The following is a 19,922-nucleotide window of genomic DNA, read 5'->3' as shown; positions in this document are numbered from 1 at the left end:
TATTTGCAGTGCTACTGCCCATGGATATCTGACTGTTTTTTTCTCCCCTTGATTTATATTTATATGTGTTCAATTTCAGCTTTCTGACTTAAATGGCTTCCGTCCCACAGCTGAACAATCTTTCTTCTTTCTCAACTGCTCCACACTTCCTCTAAGAGGCTCATCTGATTCATTTGTCAATCTCCAACCTGGCTTCAGTATATAAACTTTATATTCCCTCTTTTCGCCGCTGGATTCTTCTGTGAAATTCTTCTTTTTCCATTACCCTCTTTGTTGCCTTGTTACACTGCATGTTATTTTCATGTGCTCCATGACATGTTTCTGCTCCAACCTGCCCGTAATCTTTATTATTGAAAGACAGCTTTTACTACAGTTGAACTGAATAATTATAGGCCCTTCTTCTACCATAGCATGGAGCTTTCTTTACAAAATATATCAGAGCAGAAGCCTCTTCAAATCTTTATCCTCCTCTCCATTTTGGAAAAAAGTAGTTTCCTCTTAGCTTCCAGAAAAGATCCTAGACTAATTTTTTTTTATTGTGTGTGGGTGTGTGTGTGGGTGTCTAACATGTTCCACCTTGCTGTATGTTGTATACCATACAGGGATTTGTGTAAATCAAAGGCACATAGTAAACTAATCTACCTTAAGCAAAACTATCCTGCAAAAGCAGAAGCTTTGAAATGTGTTGCTTTGAAGGATACAAATGTGTGTTAAAACACTGCAAAGTTAAAAAGATAACAACAATGGGCTTGGAGAAGAACTGATGCCATTTACATGAGAAAAGGGTTAAAAAGTAAGATCCAAACATTTTGAAATGCATATTTTATGTACCGAAGTAAATTTTGTCATAAATAGAAAATATTTAAAGAGGTTTTGTTATGGTTCTCCCAGTTTGGACCTTGAGTTTTAAGTTTTCAGTTATCTATGTCATTCTGTTTTGTTGATCTTTGGTTTATTTTTCATTGTGTGCTTTAGATTTAAGCGGTGTTGCTTTTTTTGAGCTAATCTCTTTTTTTCCCTTTGTGCCTTTCTCCTTTTCCCTAGCACCCATGTCTCCTGGTTTTTGTTTTCCTGTGTTTTGTTTCTTTTGCTTTTTCGATTTCATTAATCCTGTAAGAAGTCATCTCTGCCTCCCTCATCCCTGCATTTGGGTCCTCAACCAACCTCTACCCCTCCTTAACAAGTTTGTTTCTCCAGGAGTCAAAGCACCACAAAGATTTACCCCAAGTTTGGCTCAAAACATGTTCAGTGATATAAAACAAGAGCTTTAATCACAGAACCAAATGGCCCTTAAAAAGCATGATAAAATGATAGGACAGGTTTGTTTGGATAGATGGAAGGTTAGGCCTCATATCTCTGAAAAAAAAAAAAAAATATGGTAACATGACGTAGCTTTTTCATTTTGGATATGAATGACCCACAAGGCTTCTGGAATAATGTCCTTTGAGAGAAATAAGATCAAAGTTCATATAAGTTTATATTTAATAGTTGAATGTATTACGACAAAAACATGTCAGCAAAAATCTATATATGACACATGGCACATGGTTTTATGGATTATAATTTAGTGTGCTTCAAAGCCACCTTGTAGTGAATGAGACAAGGCAAGTTTATTTTTATGGCACATTTCAGTAGCAATGCAACTCAGTTACTCTGCACCAGCATAACGGTATAATCATTATTAAATATTAATAATCAAAGAGAATAAAAATGAATAATCAGCATGATAAGGTGGTTATAAAATGAATAATAAAATGTTTGATAATGAAATAGAAATAAAGTTGGACTCCAGAAACAAACTAATTATGTTTATATAGAATAGTCAACGGTAACTCTCAATAAATCTCCATTTAAAAGCAATTTAATGTTTCAGCACATTGACAGTTTTCTGTGATTTTGCTCCAGATTATTGGAGCATTAGACACTAAAAACTGCTTTTCCATGTTTGTTTCTGGCTATGCAGAATAGACTTGAAATTATTTAACCATTAAATCTTAGGACAGCTAAATTAAGACTTTTTCCAAAAGCTGAAGCATAGTCAAAACTGGAAAAATGTTATATAAGCATTAGTGTTGGACAAAATAATTGCTCCACATATCTATTTATTGGATTAAAAAAAAAGGTAGGGAAGGGTTGGTGTAGTTACTTTTTAAAAAAACACCTTTTCTATTTCACCATAATTTTCTATTCGATTAAAACTTGATAATATTGTAAATGAACTTGTTTGTTATGTCCACAATACGTTCAATGTCAATCATTTTCAATGTGTGTTATATAAGAAAGCATTGTGATTTTAATTTAATTTACATAATAATGAGGTAAATATAGGGGATTATCTGATTAAATTATATTGATAAGCATTTTTTAAAGGCAAGGCAAGTTTATTTATATGGCACATATCAGTGGGAAGACAATTCAAAGTGCAGAATATGAAAAAAGAAAAATTAACTGTGATGTTGTAATGTAGACGCAGTCAAGTTTGTATTTGAGAACACATCGATAAACATGTTTAAACTTTTGCTCTATGCTTAAAAGCGAGCATTCATTCAGCCTTCAAGGGATCAATAATGACGCTTGGTGATATCCACACACACAATTTTTCCTGAGGTTGGTCCAGGTGTGGCTCCCAGTTAACTTCCTCTGTTCACAGCTCAACCCGGCGACAGAGACATCAGTGTCTGATAACATGGACCAGCTTAATGTTTAGCCTAGAATTTACACTCACACGCACGTGCACACACAGAGGGAAGCAGAGGGATTATAAAGGCGCAAAGATCTATGCACCAGCCAAGGATGAAGGACAGAAGAGTAGCTGTGGGAGGGAGAAGTGATCGAGGTGAGAATTATTGCTTTTAAAGGTATTTCAAATTTTGCTTTAAGGACTGGATTTTTCTGGATCAAATTGGATTTCTCAACTTTTTTTACTTGCATCGTACTCAATAATGACGTCAAGAGATGATTTCAATATTGAAGTTTTAATTTATCGATGTTTTAGGAAAGCTCATACAAAGTGGAAGTCATTGTGCTGGTAATTTAAACAGTTTGTTTGAACAAAGTGACAGCTTGTTGAAGATTAGCTATGTCTTGAATTAGTTAAGCAGGGCTATTAGCCTCTTAATCCATATTAAGTGTCCCAAGTTTTGTGTCCTGTCAGCGGAGGACAAAGGGGGAGCATTATCCATGGAATAAAGTTCAACAGAAAAGATATTAATAAAACCTTATCATGTTCCTAGATCCAATGTGTTACACACCTTACTCTTTCCTTTGATAACAGCAAAGGCTTTAAGTAATATATTGCTTTAAGAGTCGTACAACATTTGTTACTAAGGTTCCTCTCAGAGGTTGAGAGACTTAAAAATAATCATAATAATACTTTATTCGAATAGCACTTCTTTAAACTACTATAACAAAAGGGTTTACATAAAGAAAACAAGACGAGAGCCTAAAAATATTCAGAAAAGACACTAAATAAGACAAGAGATTTTCACATATACAAATCCATATGATATATTATATAATTACGTTTTAACCAATGATTTAGGTGAAGATGACTGGATAAGTCTTAGAGAAAGAGAACTCCACAAGCTGGGAGTCCTGACCACAAAATTCGTATCTACTTCTGTCATAACCCAAACTCTGAGAGTGGAAAGTAAAAGCTTATTGGAAGATGCAAGATCACAAGATGGGGTGTCAGAGTTAAGGAGCTCAGAATTAATAGATGTAGCCAAGACCATTCAGGAAATAAAAACAGTCAGTAAGAAAATCAAAATAAATTCAGACTGCTTCAGGCTAAAATAAAAGCCTTCCAGATAAAATCTTTTTTTTTTTTTAATCAGTGCCAGAATAAAAAAATATATGTGATTGGAAGACTTGTGTTGTGTGTTATAGCTGCAGCTATAGCACTTTGCAAATGTACTTATATGTCCTATTTTAATCAACTGATGAAACACCAAATTGCATGCCAAGTTACAGCTACAAAATATTAGCAGATTGTCACAAGCTTAAATTGTCTGTAAACATTTTGCTCTAGTTGACCAATCAGAGGACAGAAAAGGGTGGCACTCAGGTGGGCCCTCTAGATAGTTAAGGTAACATCAGCCAGCACCGCTGATTCTGAAGGCCCTGGGCAGATTTGATTGTCATAGCAACACACTAAGTCTGAAATCTGATAGGACAAATAATATAGCAACCACATAAATGTAATGGAATCAGTGCAGCTCAGAGAAATGCTACAAAACTAAGAGAATAGATTGTTTGGAAAAAATGTATACGGCTGGACAGAAGACAATTTTATTGTAACCGTTTGTTGTTTTTTTTTTAAAGATTGTTGTCCCAATTTGAGTAACATCTTGCATGCGAGTTTCCATTGCATAATAATGTCCTGAACGCTAAACACTGTGTGTATTTGTTACAGTAGTCCAGAGAACCTTTCTTAACCATCATAGCATTCCTAATGTTGACTCTGCCAAAGGTAAAGAAATAGGAAGTGGAGCGGAAGCTAGGAGCTCCAATTTGATGTATTTAATTTAAGATTTTGCCTTTTTTCTAAGTGGATAGGATTAAAGTGAGGTCATCATTTTACCTTACAACTGTGATGAATAGCCGGCCACAAAAATGCACTAAAAATCTGGTGTGGATTTTACAATACATCAGGGCAATATAGCTGTTTAAAATATTCTACATGGGAGCAGTTGCATCTCAATCTAATCCAATTTACCTGTTTGCAAATCAAATCATGCAAAGAGAGTCCCAATTCACAGGTGATCACTTCTGGGCTCCGTTTTTTTTTCAGGTCTTTTATAGAGCCGGTCTATGTGGGCCAGGTCCTTTGAAGGATGCACCCTCTGAATTGGGACACAACAAAAGTGTAAACACAGGGCACCTGTCAGTACAACAAGTGGCTTCCTGTTTATAAAAGGCTAAAGTGATATAAATAATTGTTAGCTTTATTCTTTATAAATCATGTGCATTGTTACTCTGTTAGCCAGATTAGACAGAGTAGAAGGCCTTCCTTCACATGGTGGATGTCACTGTCTGTACGGAGGTCATCTAATCAGTACAGCCTTTGTGTCTTTTAAAATACACAGTACAAGGACACATCTTGGAGACAGACTGATAGAGGAGAACTATCTGTAATCCTGGGGCATAGAGGCAAGATGCATAAAGGTCAGGGCATGGATGGCGTGTCAGTTTCTGATACGGACAGTTAAGCATCCACCTGATGCAACACATAGACTTATGAGGTAGGAGCAGGAGGTGAACTTGTTTGGGGTTCAAGTTCCTAGGTGCAGCTGCCATCAGGGGGATATAATTTCCATATTTAACCATTGGTGTTTCTGCCCTGAGCTGGAAATTTATATTTAAAAAAATAATCTAGAGTAAATTGAAACATTTACCCTTATTTCTTAATTTTGGTTTTATTTATTGACACTAAAAAAGTCAATCCACACTTAAACAACAATAGTTTAAGTCACTGGCGTATCTTTCTGAAGGACTGGTGTGGACATGTCCCCACCAACTTTGGCATGGAGTGGATATGTCCCCATCAATATTTTCCGCTTTTTTTCCCCCTTTTGCTGATTTACTTTAGCCAACAGTAACTGGAGTTAGGTGCAGCTGTCTGTGTTCATGGGATTCTGAGTCCGTTTTTTTCCTCACCCTCTCGAGACCCACCTCTTGGTGTAACATCATCTGATCTGTTGCTTTGGGACATAATATTATTTTGGAGTCACAATTCACAGCAAAATTTAGGAGACGGGTTGATTAAAAAAATTAGAGATGCCACCAAAAAATCTGTTTGTTAGACATACTGAGCTTTTTCTGCTAAAAAAGGCTGAGTGTACATTTATACAAGTTGAAAAAGCTGGGCTTCTCAGAGGACCTTTACTCAGAGTTACAGATTAAAATGAACACATACAGTATCTGTTATTTTCTTATTGAACAGAGAATCGGACTGCAGAGCTTGTAGATATCTTGAAAATTATTTTCTCTGGCATCATTATATTGGTAGACAGGTTCATAAATTTGTTTTTAAGCAGAGCAGAGACACAATTAGGCACGGCTGCAGATTTAAAGGTGAAATAGGTTTAATGGGATATGCAGCATGCAATAAAACATATCTCCAAGTTTACAAGAAAAAATATGCAATGCTATAATAAAATTCAACATATCAACACTCAGAAATAGCTGTGACAGCAAACCTAGAGACAATCAGACTCACAGGACACAGATTTAAAATAAGAAACCTACAAGAAGTAAAGCAAAAATAACAAAAATCAGTGTATAAGTGATTTTGAAATATAAGGTTCAACATATAGACTTTGGCTGTCAACAACATTTGGGACAGATTCCTAATTTTGATTTTGCAGCTTGTGAAGGAGAATAATCACTGATGCAGCTTAAAGGGAAGCCATGCATGGATGGACGGAATTGAAGTTGAGTCCATACTAGGGATGCATGATATATTGATCTTGGCATTGGATATCGGCTGTTATTCATCATATTTTATACATTAATGTTTTTGAGCCCTTAATAAATAATGTACTAAAGGTAGGCATCTGTCTATAACTATAAATATCAGTTTATTATGGTTCTCTTGTGTTGCCAACAATAGGAAAGCATTCAATAAAAATATGTTTTAGCTCATTTTTGGATAATATAAGTCCTATTGAAAGCGTTCGGGTTGAGTAGCTGTAGGTCCATCAGCCACTATCCTTAGAGCGTCCTCACCAACTTTTATTACAAAGTTACACCCTTGGTTTAAGTAGAACTTGTTATTTACAAAAAAAAAAAAAAAACTCTTGCCAACAAACCAACACCCAGACAATTGGTAGAGATTTCATTCATGATGCCTGTGCACCAGAGGAACAAATTAAATCCCTTCAGGCTATCTCAGAACCCATCAATCCTGTTTAGGTGTGCCTTCATTCTTAGATACACTTATTGCTGGGTGAAAAATATTAAACATTAAACTGCTTATGCTATTATCACCTATTGGGCACACCTTCTGACAGTTTTATGGCTTCGTTTAAGTCCTATCAGGGATTTTTTATTTACAATTTTGAATATTTTTTACATTCATTTTGAAACTGAGACAACCGTCATAAAAATTAATGAATTTGAACAAGAGTGATACATTCTTTGGCAATAGGTAGTTATGGTTTAACATAACTGGTCAATGTGTGTAAAGGTTTTGTAAATACAGGCATGGTAAAAGGAGTTTCTTTAAAACTAATCTCAAGTGTAGAAAAGCACTCAACGGACTCCTGATTATTCCTCATTATTTATCAAAGACGGAGCCGAACTGAAATGGATATTGCTTCATTTTGATTTAAGAGAGCAGGCAGCCATGTGCTGCCAAACAGACAAACTTGATGTGGTTTTTCTATCTCTATTAAAACAAAAGCTTTGTTAGTTTGCCATCTTTGGTGTATACAATGCCAGAATGGAAAAACACCAGCTGTAAGTTTAGGGAAGCTACTGGTGTCCAATATAATGCATCTTCCAGACATTTGGGTGCACATAATTCCACAGTGACAATTACTTTTCTAAGGTTAAAGCTTCCAAAACAGCAGCTAATGTTATTAGGGATTGGTATTCCAGGATTCCAAGATTAGATTGTGCAACGGAAAAATAAAACTGAAACAGAGAATGTTGTCTGGGATTCTTCTGTGCTTAATTAAATAAATATATTTCAAAGATTATGGCAGTCTAATTTGAAAAAGAAGTAACAATTTTGACCTCTTAGGAAGGGTAGTAAGAAGACATTATTTTTCTCTTAATAAAATACAGATGATATGGAAGCAGGAAAATGTTTGTAAATTTGTAAACAAATTAAGTAGAGGATATCTGCAAAAAAAGATAATTTGCACATTCAGCCATGTCACCGTGGATTCAATAATTTGACTTTGGAATTCTGGAGTCCATTGTGTGGCTATCTGATAACTGAAGCTTGGCAAAGATAGGACAGTGATTCATAAAGCAGATGCAAATTACAGCAGAATTGCTGAAAATGACAAAAGAAATGTGTTTAAGTAATCCAGTAAAGGTATGAGGTAGTGGTATATGTCTATGTAAATCCCTAGACTTTGGAGAGGGAGAACCTTTATTAGTACCTGCAATAAACGGGTACTAATAATGCCCAACCCTATTTTACAATTCTGACATAGCAAAAGCAAACATATCTACAGTTTTCTTACCTTATGCAACTAAACATGACAGAAATTGTTCAGTAAAAGTGATGGTATAACTTTGTAACTTTCAAGAAATAAGGATTTATTTCGCCTTCATAAGATGTCTACCATTTTTACCTTTGTTATTCCTCATCTAAGTTATTCCATAACTAACAACTAAACTTTTTAAAATCTTTTCTAGCTTTATTTATTTTATTATTCCTGTTCCTCTAAGGTTATTCTGATTCAGCATGCTATGCTGTTCCTCTGACACCACATCATGTGCTTATATGTGTTGCAGGGATAGTTAATGGAGATGAGTCCTCAGCAGAGCCTGATGACAACACCTCCTTTTACCCGCTCTCAGCCGTATTTCGTCTGTATGTGTACGCTCTGCACGGCTGCCTCTGTGAGGTGGCCTTCACAGCTGTGTATGATTGGTGCAGCACCCGGGACAGGAGGCTGACGGGACACAGCAGCCTGTGGGCACTGCCCATGTACGCCACTGCAATCTTTTTCATGGAAGGCCTGAGGACCCGGCTCCTGGCCCAGCACTTCTCACTTCCTGTGCGACTGACAGCTTATACTTTAGTCATTTACACATGGGAATTCAGCTGGGGGGTGGGGCTGAGTCTTCTAGGGGCCTGTCCCTGGGATTACTCAACCCATCGATACAATCTGGGTGGACTGGTGACTCTGGAGTATGGACTGGCCTGGGCTGTTGCAGCATTTATAGCAGAGCAGCATGTAATCAGGAATACACTAAGGATAAGACTGAAAAACAACTGATTGCATGATTATCTTCCAAAATCACATTACATTGGATGTAATTTTTGCACTATTCTACGTTAACTGTATTCTTAATTCTAAATGGTGCAATAATAAAAATATGTATTTTCCTGCTCCTTCATGATGCATTTTGTCTTAATGGTGCAAAATATGTAATGTGTGGGAGGTTTATTTAGTGGTTGGGTGGGGTTTTTTTTATCAGGTCCTCTTGAGCAAAAATGCAACCTTTTCATTTTTTTTTAACAGAATTAGAACCAGAATCAAGTTGATTGCCAAGTAGGTTTATAGATATATATCATTATATATATATATATATATCATTAGCTGAAAAGCAGGAAGTTTTGACATAATGTTGAGGATATAAAAACCTGACTGCTGCTGTTATCTTTCAGCAGGTTTTAATTCCTGGAACATGTCAAAACTTGAAGGTACATTTTTTTTTCTGCAGGGCTTTGTCTCCATGATTTTTTATCATGGAGATAACTTTAAAAAAAAACAAAAAACTTCTATTATAATACAAAAGGAAAGAAATAGCGAATTCATGTCACATCACTTTTATTTCTGTATTCTTAGCACTCAGCTATAGTGTCAAAATTAGATACTAGTTTTGTTAATAATGTTTAAGTTGACCAAAGAAATAAACTAAGCTAAATTTGCATTATTTGATGCAAGTAATCATTCATAGTGATCAATCACACACAGCTTATTGAACAATTCAGCATTTTTTCTCATAAAATGTATAACTAATGGGATTGTTTATGTGGAATTGACACAATTTTTAAGTGACTGAATAGATTTAAGTTTATGAAGTAAAATAGCACAAGGAAAATATATTAAAATGTAAGTATGGTATCAAGGAAAATAGCTTAAAAGTCCCTCTGGTCAGCACAAATTCCTATTACCAATGTATTAGCTCCAAGCAAAAGCTCTCTAGAGATTGTGGAGTAAAACATTTATGTCCTTTTCTTCCTCCATTTTACCAATGATGCATGTTAATCGCTCAGGTTGTCCCATTTTTGTGTGTTTATACAAAATGTGGGCGTGAGGGGTTATTTTATTTCTTATGGATGTTTAGAAAAGGTCCCAGGCTCCTTTAGACTCAAGGATTTTTCAACATCTATCTGCTTGATAAAACTTTCTGTAATTTGTTTTAATCAAAACCTTCACAGCTCTTTGTGTAAATTTAAGATAGTTAGAAAACTTTGTTGTCCATGTCAGAACAGGACCGAGCACCTGAGCTGGAAGGGCTGTCATTATCGCCTTGTTCTCATCTTTTCAGGGACCAAATAAAGCAGCCAAATGACTGATTACCTCTCCGTTCATTTAAATGAAGTAGTATAGTTGAATATTTTTACCAACAACACACTTAGAACCTAATCACTGCAAAACATACTGATGGCGCTGCTTACAAACTTTCTTTTAAACATCCTAATCTCACAACCAGCACTGTTATAATCCAGAATTTATGACTGAAGAAAAAAGACGAGCTGTGCTGAAGCCAAGGAGAAATTGCTGAACCCATCAGAAATAGGCTTCAAAGAAAACAATAAGTAACAGCCATTGATATGTTTGGATTTCCTTGTATGTGTGGATTAGTTGAGATGCTACTGACCTCTGGTGAGAGTTTTAGGTCAGTAGCAAAATGTTATAAAATGTACTGTTGACTTAATACCTATCTTCCTTATGCTATGTATTTAACTTTAATTTTCAGGTATTTAGTTCAAAATCAGGTTCTCTTGCGCTCCGGATTTTGCACAACAAACAGGGCAACGGTCCCCTCATTCCTCTGCCACTGGAATCTGCAAAGACAAAGAAACTTTAGATGCAAATAAAAAAAAACTAAAACACACATTACTATCAATTACTATCAGAATCCTTCTAAAGATAGTTATTGGTAAAGAACTTTGAAGTTTGATATTTATGGTCAAAACCTTATTTTAAATGGGGGGGGGAAAAAGGTATTACAGCCATAACTTATTTATTTAATCTGCTAGGAGATGGTAATCGGAATCCCTAAATAAATGATTTAACAGTTAATAAGGATTTCCTGCACTATGCTAACCTGGAATATGCAAGTGTGATATTACAATAACAAAAAACTCTGAGCACCCACTTATCGACATGGGAAACTTTCTACTTATAGTTTACAAGTAAAGTGGGAAACATTGTTTACCCTTAGGCTGAACATTGTTGTTCTTTTTTACTTGACACACCTCTTTTTTAAAAGGTTGGCAGCAGATTGAAGCTACTAATCCAAAGCAAACTGTTCAAGACTTGAAAAGGTCTGAGTCTGCATGCTGAATGTCTGTTAAATTAAATCTGTTTCCCTCTTTGGTTTCCCTCATTAGGCTTTGGTAATGTTTCAAGGATAATTATGCATAATTATCAATAAATTATGAATAAAATAATACATATTTTTTAATACATGAAACTAAATGGAAAACTTTTAAAATGAAAGTATAATGCTGTTTGGAAAACACCAAACATCAACTGTGAAGCTTAGTAGTGGAGGGGTGATGTTTAAAAACTTGCTCGTCTGAAATATTTAAAGAGTGATTATTCTTTTCCAGAGGCTAAAACATAGTAACAGAATTAATGCAACAGCCCTACTTTTTATATTTGTTGCAGAGTTGCAAAGTTTGTGTATGCTGAGGGCAAATCTTAAGTTCAGTTACTTCTGCAGTACAACAGGATTCAGTGCATGAGTCTGTTTGATACAATTTCCTGAAGTCAGAAAGAGATTTGTTTTATATATAAAATAACAAATTAAAATTTTGAAATTAAAAAGCACCAATGACCAGATTTGTTTGTTTGTTTGTTTGTTTGTTTGTTTGTTTGTTTGTTTGTTTGTTTGTTTGTTTGTTTGTTTGTTTGTTTGCTTGTTTTTATCGTCACGGCCTCTGCTGTCATAGCTTGTTGAAATGGACTCACTGGCTTTGCTCAGGGATGAGCAAACTGTCTCCTGAAGTCAGATTAAATGGCTGATCCGCAATGGTCACTCTTGAAGATCCCTCCTGAGAAAGAAGAATAAAGATATGGAGATAGGATTAACTGTAAGGAGCCTGTGTTGGTTTAATAGAGATGATTAGACATAAGGCTTTAAGTACCAGCTGCCAAATCCAAACATCAGTTTGCTGGATGGAGGTCTCAGTCAGGCCAGGTCCAAACACCATTGCCTGTCAAAGTATTGAAAAAAAAGGGTCACTTCTTTTATTCAATATCATAGAAAGGCACCGCAGACATTTTAAATCTAGAACGTAATCTACATTTTGGGTCAGTTATGTTGTTTAATTTCACCTTTTAATGATTACATGAGAGACAATTATTTGGAAGTAGCTTTAAAGGGAAAAGCTTCCCAGTTTTCCAGTATCACCCGCCTTGGCTTTCCCCACATTCCAAACACCTTTGTTTAATAACCAGGAAATAAAACTCTGGCATCTGTCTGTGGGAGGAAATTCTCCCACTTCATGCCCCTGATGTTAGTTGAGATAGATTCCTCCTCCAATAAACATATTTGTGCCAGTGCAACAAATATAATTTATATAAAAACAAGATACATTAAAATTAAATGAATTACATTTCTTTGGGTTTGTGTTGGTGAATAATCTGACATGAAGGAACATGCAGCTTCTAAGCCCGTCTCATTCTCCCAGAGGAAATACTAATCTTGTCATTTATCTGTAATTACACACTCTGTGTTCTTAACTTCAGAAGAAAGTCTAATGTTACAATGGAAGCTTGCTTTTGTAAGATAATGCGACATGCAGTCTCTATAGATGTGCTGCTAGATTGATAGAACAGATTTAGTATTAGAGATAAACAGATTATGCTTAGGCACATTCTATAATGCGTTGTCTAAATTCTGATAAATGGTTTTCTTTGCCACCTTACAAATGACTTGTTTCACAGAGAAGAGAAGATTCAAAGTAATTCAAGCTTTGAGTCCTCAATTCTTGCTATTATGTAAAAGTATTTATAGGAACCAGTAAATTTCTTTTAAAGAGTGTGACACCTCCTACCTCCGTCTCAAACTGAGCTCCAAAGATATTGATAGGTCCGCCGTTAGCCAGGGATGGCCTTTGTTTTTCCAGCCAGTCTTTGAAAGAAAATGGTGTCATCACGTTCATGGTATTCAGCTGGAATGGAGGCTCTCTGAAGACCTCATCTGCTCAACCAAAAACAAACACTTAAACAGTTATTGTTTATAAAAGGAAATATTTTAGATCCCACATTAAACACGTGAAAGCAGAAAACTCACTCTGATCAGGTCTTCCTGTCTTAGCCTGCTTAGATGCCATGAATCTATGAATAACAGGTCAACACACATTAAACTTTAATAAAACTCAAAAGCTTCATGCAATGGAAAACCAAAAATGAAATGTCTCACTCTTTGATTATTGGAACTAATTGTGTTCCAAGATTCTCACAGTAGAACCATCTCTCAAAGAGGATGTCTGTGGTGTTGTCCACATAGTACCTAGAGGAAGCAACAGATACTGATAGTAATGTTGTTTCTAAGTGCCTTAAAACGTACAACATTGTGTACAACACAATTTCCTATTGAGGAGAAAAACAAAAATAAATAAAAACATGAAGGTTTGGTCATTAGGTCAAGTCCAAGTCAACTCTCAATTTATTCATCCTAATACAGAGTAAAGTCACAAGTCTCTTACGACAATTAAATATGTAATTTTTCAAACCATGCCTCACTGTGGTTCAGGATTCCAGCCTGTACTGTTTATCTTTCGGACTAGATAACAAAATGTATCTCTAAATTTCCATCTTCCTCGCCCCTCTCAAGAAAACCATGACTTGCAGTTAATTGTTAATCATCTCTATGTATTCACAGTTATTTAATCCAATTTATTAACCCTTGTACAGTAAATAATGCCTTATCATATCATAAGCTATTTCTGTACCAACAAGGTCACTCTGTCAGAGTTTGTGCATTTCCACTCAGGTGAAGAAAGGAGCCCATCATTCGATGCAGACCACAGTCCCAGAGATGCCTATACCATCTGCAAAACTTAAATATCTGTTTAGTTTTTGTTTTTTTTAACAGATGCACACAGCGTTTAAGAAATTTGAGCAAGACCAGCTTTCTAAAACATCCAATGGACTTACTATTAGCCTCCCTCATCTATTCCAAAACCAGCTTTGTGTGTCTTAGGGTCATTGTCTTGTTGGAAAACCTAACTTTATCCAACGTAAGACTATCTAACTGTTAATTTGAGCTGTAGGTGGAAAATGTTTGAGGCCGTCCTTATTGTTCATCCACTGGAAGCCAAACATGCACACAAAATGATCGATCCACCACTTTGCATTACAGTGAGAAATATTCTTTTTCTTGATAGCCTCATTATGAATCTTTCTCGCTTTTTATTTGTCTCTGCTTAAATGTATTGTGGAGGATTTTCAAAAATTTCTGAAGAGACCAACCCTCTCCACAAAAAAATGCACATGCACAACCCTGTGCCCGCTCCCAAGAGGGAACGCCTATTAAGCACATGCAAAAGCATGCACAAGCCTATTTCGTCCTCGTGCACCCTCTGTTTAAAAGTTGCTGTTTGCATCACTCATACAAGCTTACTTTCCAAAAGAAGATTTGCAATTTTTCCACAATGTTAGACTCAGCACCAGTAAGTGAAAATTAGGACAAGCACGTAGGACAGCCTCACGTTAACATATCATCATGATGATTGAAAATAAGGAAGACCACTTCTTTTGATGATCCACCCAGAAAAAGAACACCCTCCACAATACCTTTAATTTACGGAAGCATCATATTTTCAGATAGGGATGCTACACGTTTCAATCAAATCTGAAGTGTCCAGATTAGAGAGAGGTCTTATGTTCTGTTTAAATGAGCACAGAAATGGAACTTGATGGTTTCTGTTGCGACAAAATGTTAAAATACCTTTCCTTTCCTTTGAGACAGGCTTTTTCCTGATCTTCAGAAATGGTGACACATCTAAATATTTTGAACTTTGTTTATAAATTGCTCCACCAGTCTTTAACAACTTGTGTAACTCTATCTTTTAGAGAGCCTCACTATTTTTCTTGGAACCTGTCATTGTTCTAGTTGGGAAAAAAATACTTTCCATGTCGAGCTGTAGTTAATAATGTTCCCCCACCAGAAATTATACATTGTAGAATATTCAGAAATCGGAATATTGTGAAATATATGCATATATTTGATTCTGTATAAATAATCCCTCTGTATTGTAAAGAATAAAAATGTAAGAGGAATGGAGAAGGAGTAAAGGCAAAACCTTAGGCAGTCAGTTTCAGTCAGCAGACGTCGTCTTTCCACCACCAGTCCAACTGTGTTGGCCTGTCTCTGGGGAGAGTGAGGGATTCGAGCTGGAAGCAGAAACATCTACAAGATAAAAAAAATAGAAATAAAGAAATAAAAAAAACTTGACGTTGGCTTCAAAAAATACCCTGAAGCGGCAAAAATCATCATGTATGTGAGTTCCCTCTATAAAGAGTAAAGGCTTAGCAAAATCAGATGTGTGTCAGGGCTTACCTCGCCTTCTTTGATGTGTACATCCTTGTGTTTGCCGTTTTCTATAACCTTTAGACACATGTCACCCTTTAGCTGGAAAAATAACTATTTCAAACAGAAAAAGATAGGAACTCGGTCAAATGCCATGATATAGAAGCTGTGATTGCACATGCCGGGGACTGTGTAGAGAATATGAACACATCGCAGTTGACCTTTCACAAGCAAGACCTCCATTCCTCCTAGGTCTTTTAAATCATCCTGAAAAACATTTAACTTTGCAACCTAATAAAATACCATAACTCTTGGGCAGAATTTCCCAATTTCTCCCATAAAGCTGTCACAAACTGCAGACCACTTTCAAAGAAAAATGCCCCATATTGGTACATGAAGGCCTCTTGTTACAGATTCCTTTCTTCTTGCAGCTGTTAAATTATCTAACAATTACTGCTTCCAACAAGCTAAATAAACAAACTACATCCTTGCTGCTATTTGAACACTTTTCTACTCTTCATAAGATTGCATAAGATACTTTATATACTGTATAAGTCACTTTAAATCTCTATTTTTTTCCACCATCCATTGTATATATCTGGCTGCACTGTTTATACTTTATGCATCTTTTCCTCCTTTGTGCACCTTCTGTGTTTTTAAGAGCCAATGTCACAAGTTAATTTCTCCTTTGTGAGATCAATATGGTTCTGTCTAATCTAATCTAATTCATTTAGATTAAAAATTATTTTTCATGAAAGACTTTGTTGAAAAATTGCAGCAACGGAAAATGTAATACTCTGAATTTGTTAGCACAATTATATATTAGCATTGTGCACATAAATCACTCTATTCAGTTGCACATTTAATTTAATCCTACATTTCCTATTTATTAAACTGTTATTAATAAGTGTATGTTTTTTTTTTCCTTTAGTTTTACATTTTTCATTTGCTGCTGCTGATGGACAACTTAATGCTTTAGGGTGTATACAACTTGTTAAAATTATTAGTTTCTATTTATGTTAATTTTTTTATATAAAATGTGGCCTTTGTTTTTATACCCATTAACGTGCATTTGTTGATCTAGATTTTCTTTATTCAGTTACATTGTTAAATCTCAGTCACAGCTGGGACCCCTACACTGTACATTGGTCCTGACCTCAGCTGACATAACCCAATAGTATTTGAAAGCTAAACAATTCTGTGTTTTGTGGTAAAAACAATATTTTGTTAAAGGAATTTTCCTTTATCGGAACCCATGAGTTTCCACATTTTTCTCAGCCATATGTATGAGGAAAGCCTAAAAAATATGTCTAAAGCTGACCCCTGGGCGATATATCTGCTTTCCCTACACATTCTGGCTCCTTTCTGCTTTAGTATTTGGATTTCAAACCTTTCTTCTGCTTCTTCTTTTTCTCCTTTTTCTGTCTCCTTTTTGTGCCTGGAAAACTCCTTTCTTAAGGAGTGTGGCAGCTAGAATGCAGATCTGACCAGATGAGCAAAAGCTTGTCCCTTTAAACCTGTTCAAAAACAGGAACCCATCTTCTTGGTAAAGGGGGCAATATATTTCCTTTTAGGGACTTTGAAGGTCTAGACTCATCGTCCAGCCCATGAAGGCCATATTTGGTCTGCCGGTTATCCTACAACCTGTCCATTTAGGACGTAAAACACACACTGACTAATTCTTGCCTTCAAAAATGAACGGTCTAATGATTTAACAGTTAATAATTTGAAAATGATCATCATTCATTCATTCATTCTTAATATTATGTGTTGATAGAACCAGCTTCTCTATAAACCTTAGTTTGGCCCTATCTTCATATGGCTGCATTTCATATCTAATCTGTATTTCTGGTTTTTCACAAAGCCTTTTATCAATTGTTCATTCCCAATACAGAAACATCACGGTCGCTCATCTTGTTACATTTTACACATTGGTATAACAGAATCATTTTAATTTTTTCATCAGTACATTTTGTCAGTACAATGCAAAATTAAAATCATTGTATAATAGTTTAACTCAGTTGAAAGAGAAGGTCTCTGGAAAATCTTTTTCCAGCACTGTGTCCTTAGTCTAGCTGTACCCACATCCTCCTTTTCTCCATCTCTCCCTGATGAATCTGGCACAAAATTTATGAAGTTGCTTCTGCTGGTGCATTTTTGTTCCACCTTTCTCCTTTTTTACTACACTGCTCCTTGTATTCATATACAACAGAGACGAATTCCATTAGAAAATAATTTAAACGTTTTCTTTGTTATTGTAATTAACCCTGAACCTTATGCCAGAATGGATCTGAACACCGCGTCTAATGACAACATATTTGTTAACATTAGTATATTTGTTTTTAATGTATTTGTCCTATAGCTTAATTAGGTCATTGCTATACCTTTGTGTGATAAAATAAAATAATTGCATTTTATGGTGCATTGTATGATTGCATATGATAATTATGATGTTAAGTATTTTAATGATCATAGAATCATTATTGTCTGTGTGTTTTTCATTCTTTATGAAAGTGTGATTGTTTTTGACTCGTGGTAAATTAATCTAAAATTGAAAGGTTAATGAGTTTTCAGTTTCTAAATCTCTGATTTAAATCTTTCAATGAAAGCATCCATTATCCAGGCAATTGTTTTTGTTACTGTAATTGTTGATATATTTAATATTACACCAGTGTTGCAAATCACACAAATGTTAATTACAACATCTGTGACAAGAGGCCTGCTCTGTGCTGTTTCAAGTATCAAGGATCAGTATTGAGTAAGAACCTTTTGCACATGGTTATCAGATGATAGATTAAAAGCTTTAATAAGCCTAATTGTGCAGGTCTAGACAGCAAAGGATGCCACCATCAGGAAGAATCCAGCAAAAATTATTAGAGGCACTGAGCCAAGATACACTCTGTCAGCATTACAGCTGTGGGGTGGAATTTGCCCAGCTTAATGAAGATAAGGTAAAGATGAGGTAAACAGAGTGAGGGGGGAGGAAAAGCTTGTCAATTTGAGTGAAGACAGCTAAGGCTGGATTTATGTACTTGTATTTCTTACCTCCTCTCCTTCCTCTAAATGATAATCCTTCCTTGTATTAGGGCCACCGACAAACATGATGAGCAACTGGGAAAAGTGCCTGAGAAAAGCACAAATCAAAATTAGCCAGGTTACTGCATGTCTGTGCACAATATATGACATGGTGTCAACCTCCCAAAGAACTAATTTAAAGGTAAAACAGATTTTATGTTAAAGAAAATGCATGTTACTCACATGAGCTTGTTGCAAACCGGAGGCAGGAAAGCATTTTGGTTTTCAGTGATCCAGTTCTCCACATTGACCTGAAGAGGTAGGCTGCTCATTTTTTTTACTAAATGAAGAAGCTTGGATTTGTAGCAGAAAACTTTAACTTCCTTTCTCTATAGAGGTTTAAATGTGGAAAAATCAACAGTGCAAAATGCAGAAGTGGAAGAAGTGGGTTAGCCAATGAGGGAGGAGCTATCCTTTCCCTTGTACACAGGTGAAAGTTCGCCCTCACTTTCACAATAAGTAACAGTAGGCTGTTTTGCAGTAATTCAGGAGGCTTGTAGATATACTTACCAACTAAAATGCATTTGGAATGTAAAATGGTGCTATTTAAATCTAAAGGGTTTCTTATATATAAATGTCTGTATGCTTTAAACATGTTTTCTTTCATGCTTTTTTGGTTTAAAACTATAAAAAGCAAACTTAGTTAATCAAAAACAGTACAAATGAGATTCAGTGAGATTGGAAACTAATGTATTGCAAAATCTCAACTCGCCACAGGAATGCAAATTGAGCTTTTCACTTCCTCAAATTATTAAAACCTATTCTGAGCATTTATTTCGATAGAATGTCATGGGAGGAAAAATTTGAAGAGAATGTCTAAATACAGACCACATGTTGGATTCAAGACATTTACTGCCATGGCGGACTAGAATAAGTTAGTAAAGGTCTTGAAAAACTACCCTCAGATCAGTGGCAGCTGGTGGAGTTTTCTCCAAGGGGGACTATAAATTCCAAATAGACATATACCAAAAACCAAGCAAAAGTATACCAAGTTATCACATACCAGTATATTTATATGAATGCCAACAACAAAAAACATTATGAAAACACTTTTTACAAAACACTCAGATTCAAACCTTCACATCTGCTCTGCTAAGTTAGTAAAGGCTGAAAGCCATGGTTTTTGTATTTTTGCTTTTTTTTTTAAAGAGGATTGCTGAACATATGTTCTGTGAGATGTTCAAAGTTCTGTGAGAGTGTTCAAAGGGACTAATAGGGCATTTCAGTACTTGTCTCCCTTTCATGATTTTATTTCTAAAAAATGTTTGTCATTACTTTATTCTCTACAGTTTTGCACCATTTCCTGGTTGTGAATATATGGTTTTCCATCTTTGTTTAACACATGATCTTTCTGTGTGTAAATATGCACACACACACACACACACACA

General features: G+C 35.5%; 2 protein-coding genes across 2 annotated transcripts in view; one reads left to right on the top strand and one right to left on the bottom strand.

Annotated features, from left to right (window-relative positions):
* Positions 1-9,227, top strand: part of LOC107081744 (transmembrane protein 229A-like) — a 12,625-nt gene extending 3,398 nt beyond the window's left edge. Inside the window, exon 4 of the mRNA XM_015369962.1 lies at positions 8,473-9,227. Coding sequence (XP_015225448.1) covers positions 8,473-8,960 — 488 coding nt within the window. The 3' untranslated portion in view covers positions 8,961-9,227. The remainder of the gene's footprint in view (positions 1-8,472) is intronic.
* A 1,172-nt stretch (positions 9,228-10,399) lies between these two features.
* Positions 10,400-18,887, bottom strand: haao (3-hydroxyanthranilate 3,4-dioxygenase). Its single transcript, XM_015369966.1, has 10 exons — positions 18,718-18,887; positions 18,505-18,583; positions 15,490-15,573; positions 15,233-15,339; positions 13,348-13,437; positions 13,219-13,262; positions 12,980-13,125; positions 12,068-12,136; positions 11,892-11,974; positions 10,400-10,759 (listed from the first exon to the last, which is right to left on the bottom strand). Exons 1-10 carry the CDS (start codon positions 18,804-18,806, stop codon positions 10,687-10,689), a joined length of 864 nt encoding a protein of 287 aa, XP_015225452.1. The 5' UTR covers positions 18,807-18,887; the 3' UTR covers positions 10,400-10,686.
* Positions 18,888-19,922: the final 1,035 nt, after the last annotated feature.

Source organism: Cyprinodon variegatus, unplaced genomic scaffold, assembly GCF_000732505.1.
Source record: "Cyprinodon variegatus isolate N-32 unplaced genomic scaffold, C_variegatus-1.0 Scaffold40, whole genome shotgun sequence".
Lineage (NCBI taxonomy): Eukaryota > Metazoa > Chordata > Actinopteri > Cyprinodontiformes > Cyprinodontidae > Cyprinodon > Cyprinodon variegatus.
Note: the sequence above shows the minus strand (reverse complement) of the source record. Positions and strands in the feature narration are given on the sequence as shown.

Coding starts and splice junctions, on each gene's coding strand:
- haao (XM_015369966.1), bottom strand. CDS start 18,806: ATGAGCAGCCTACCTCTTCAGGTCAATGTGGAGAACTGGATCACTGAA. Junction 15,574..18,504: donor ATTTAGAGGAAGGAGAGGAG/GTAAGAAATACA, acceptor TGTTTGAAATAG/TTATTTTTCCAGCTAAAGGG. Junction 12,137..12,979: donor GAGCTCAGTTTGAGACGGAG/GTAGGAGGTGTC, acceptor ATACTTTGACAG/GCAATGGTGTTTGGACCTGG.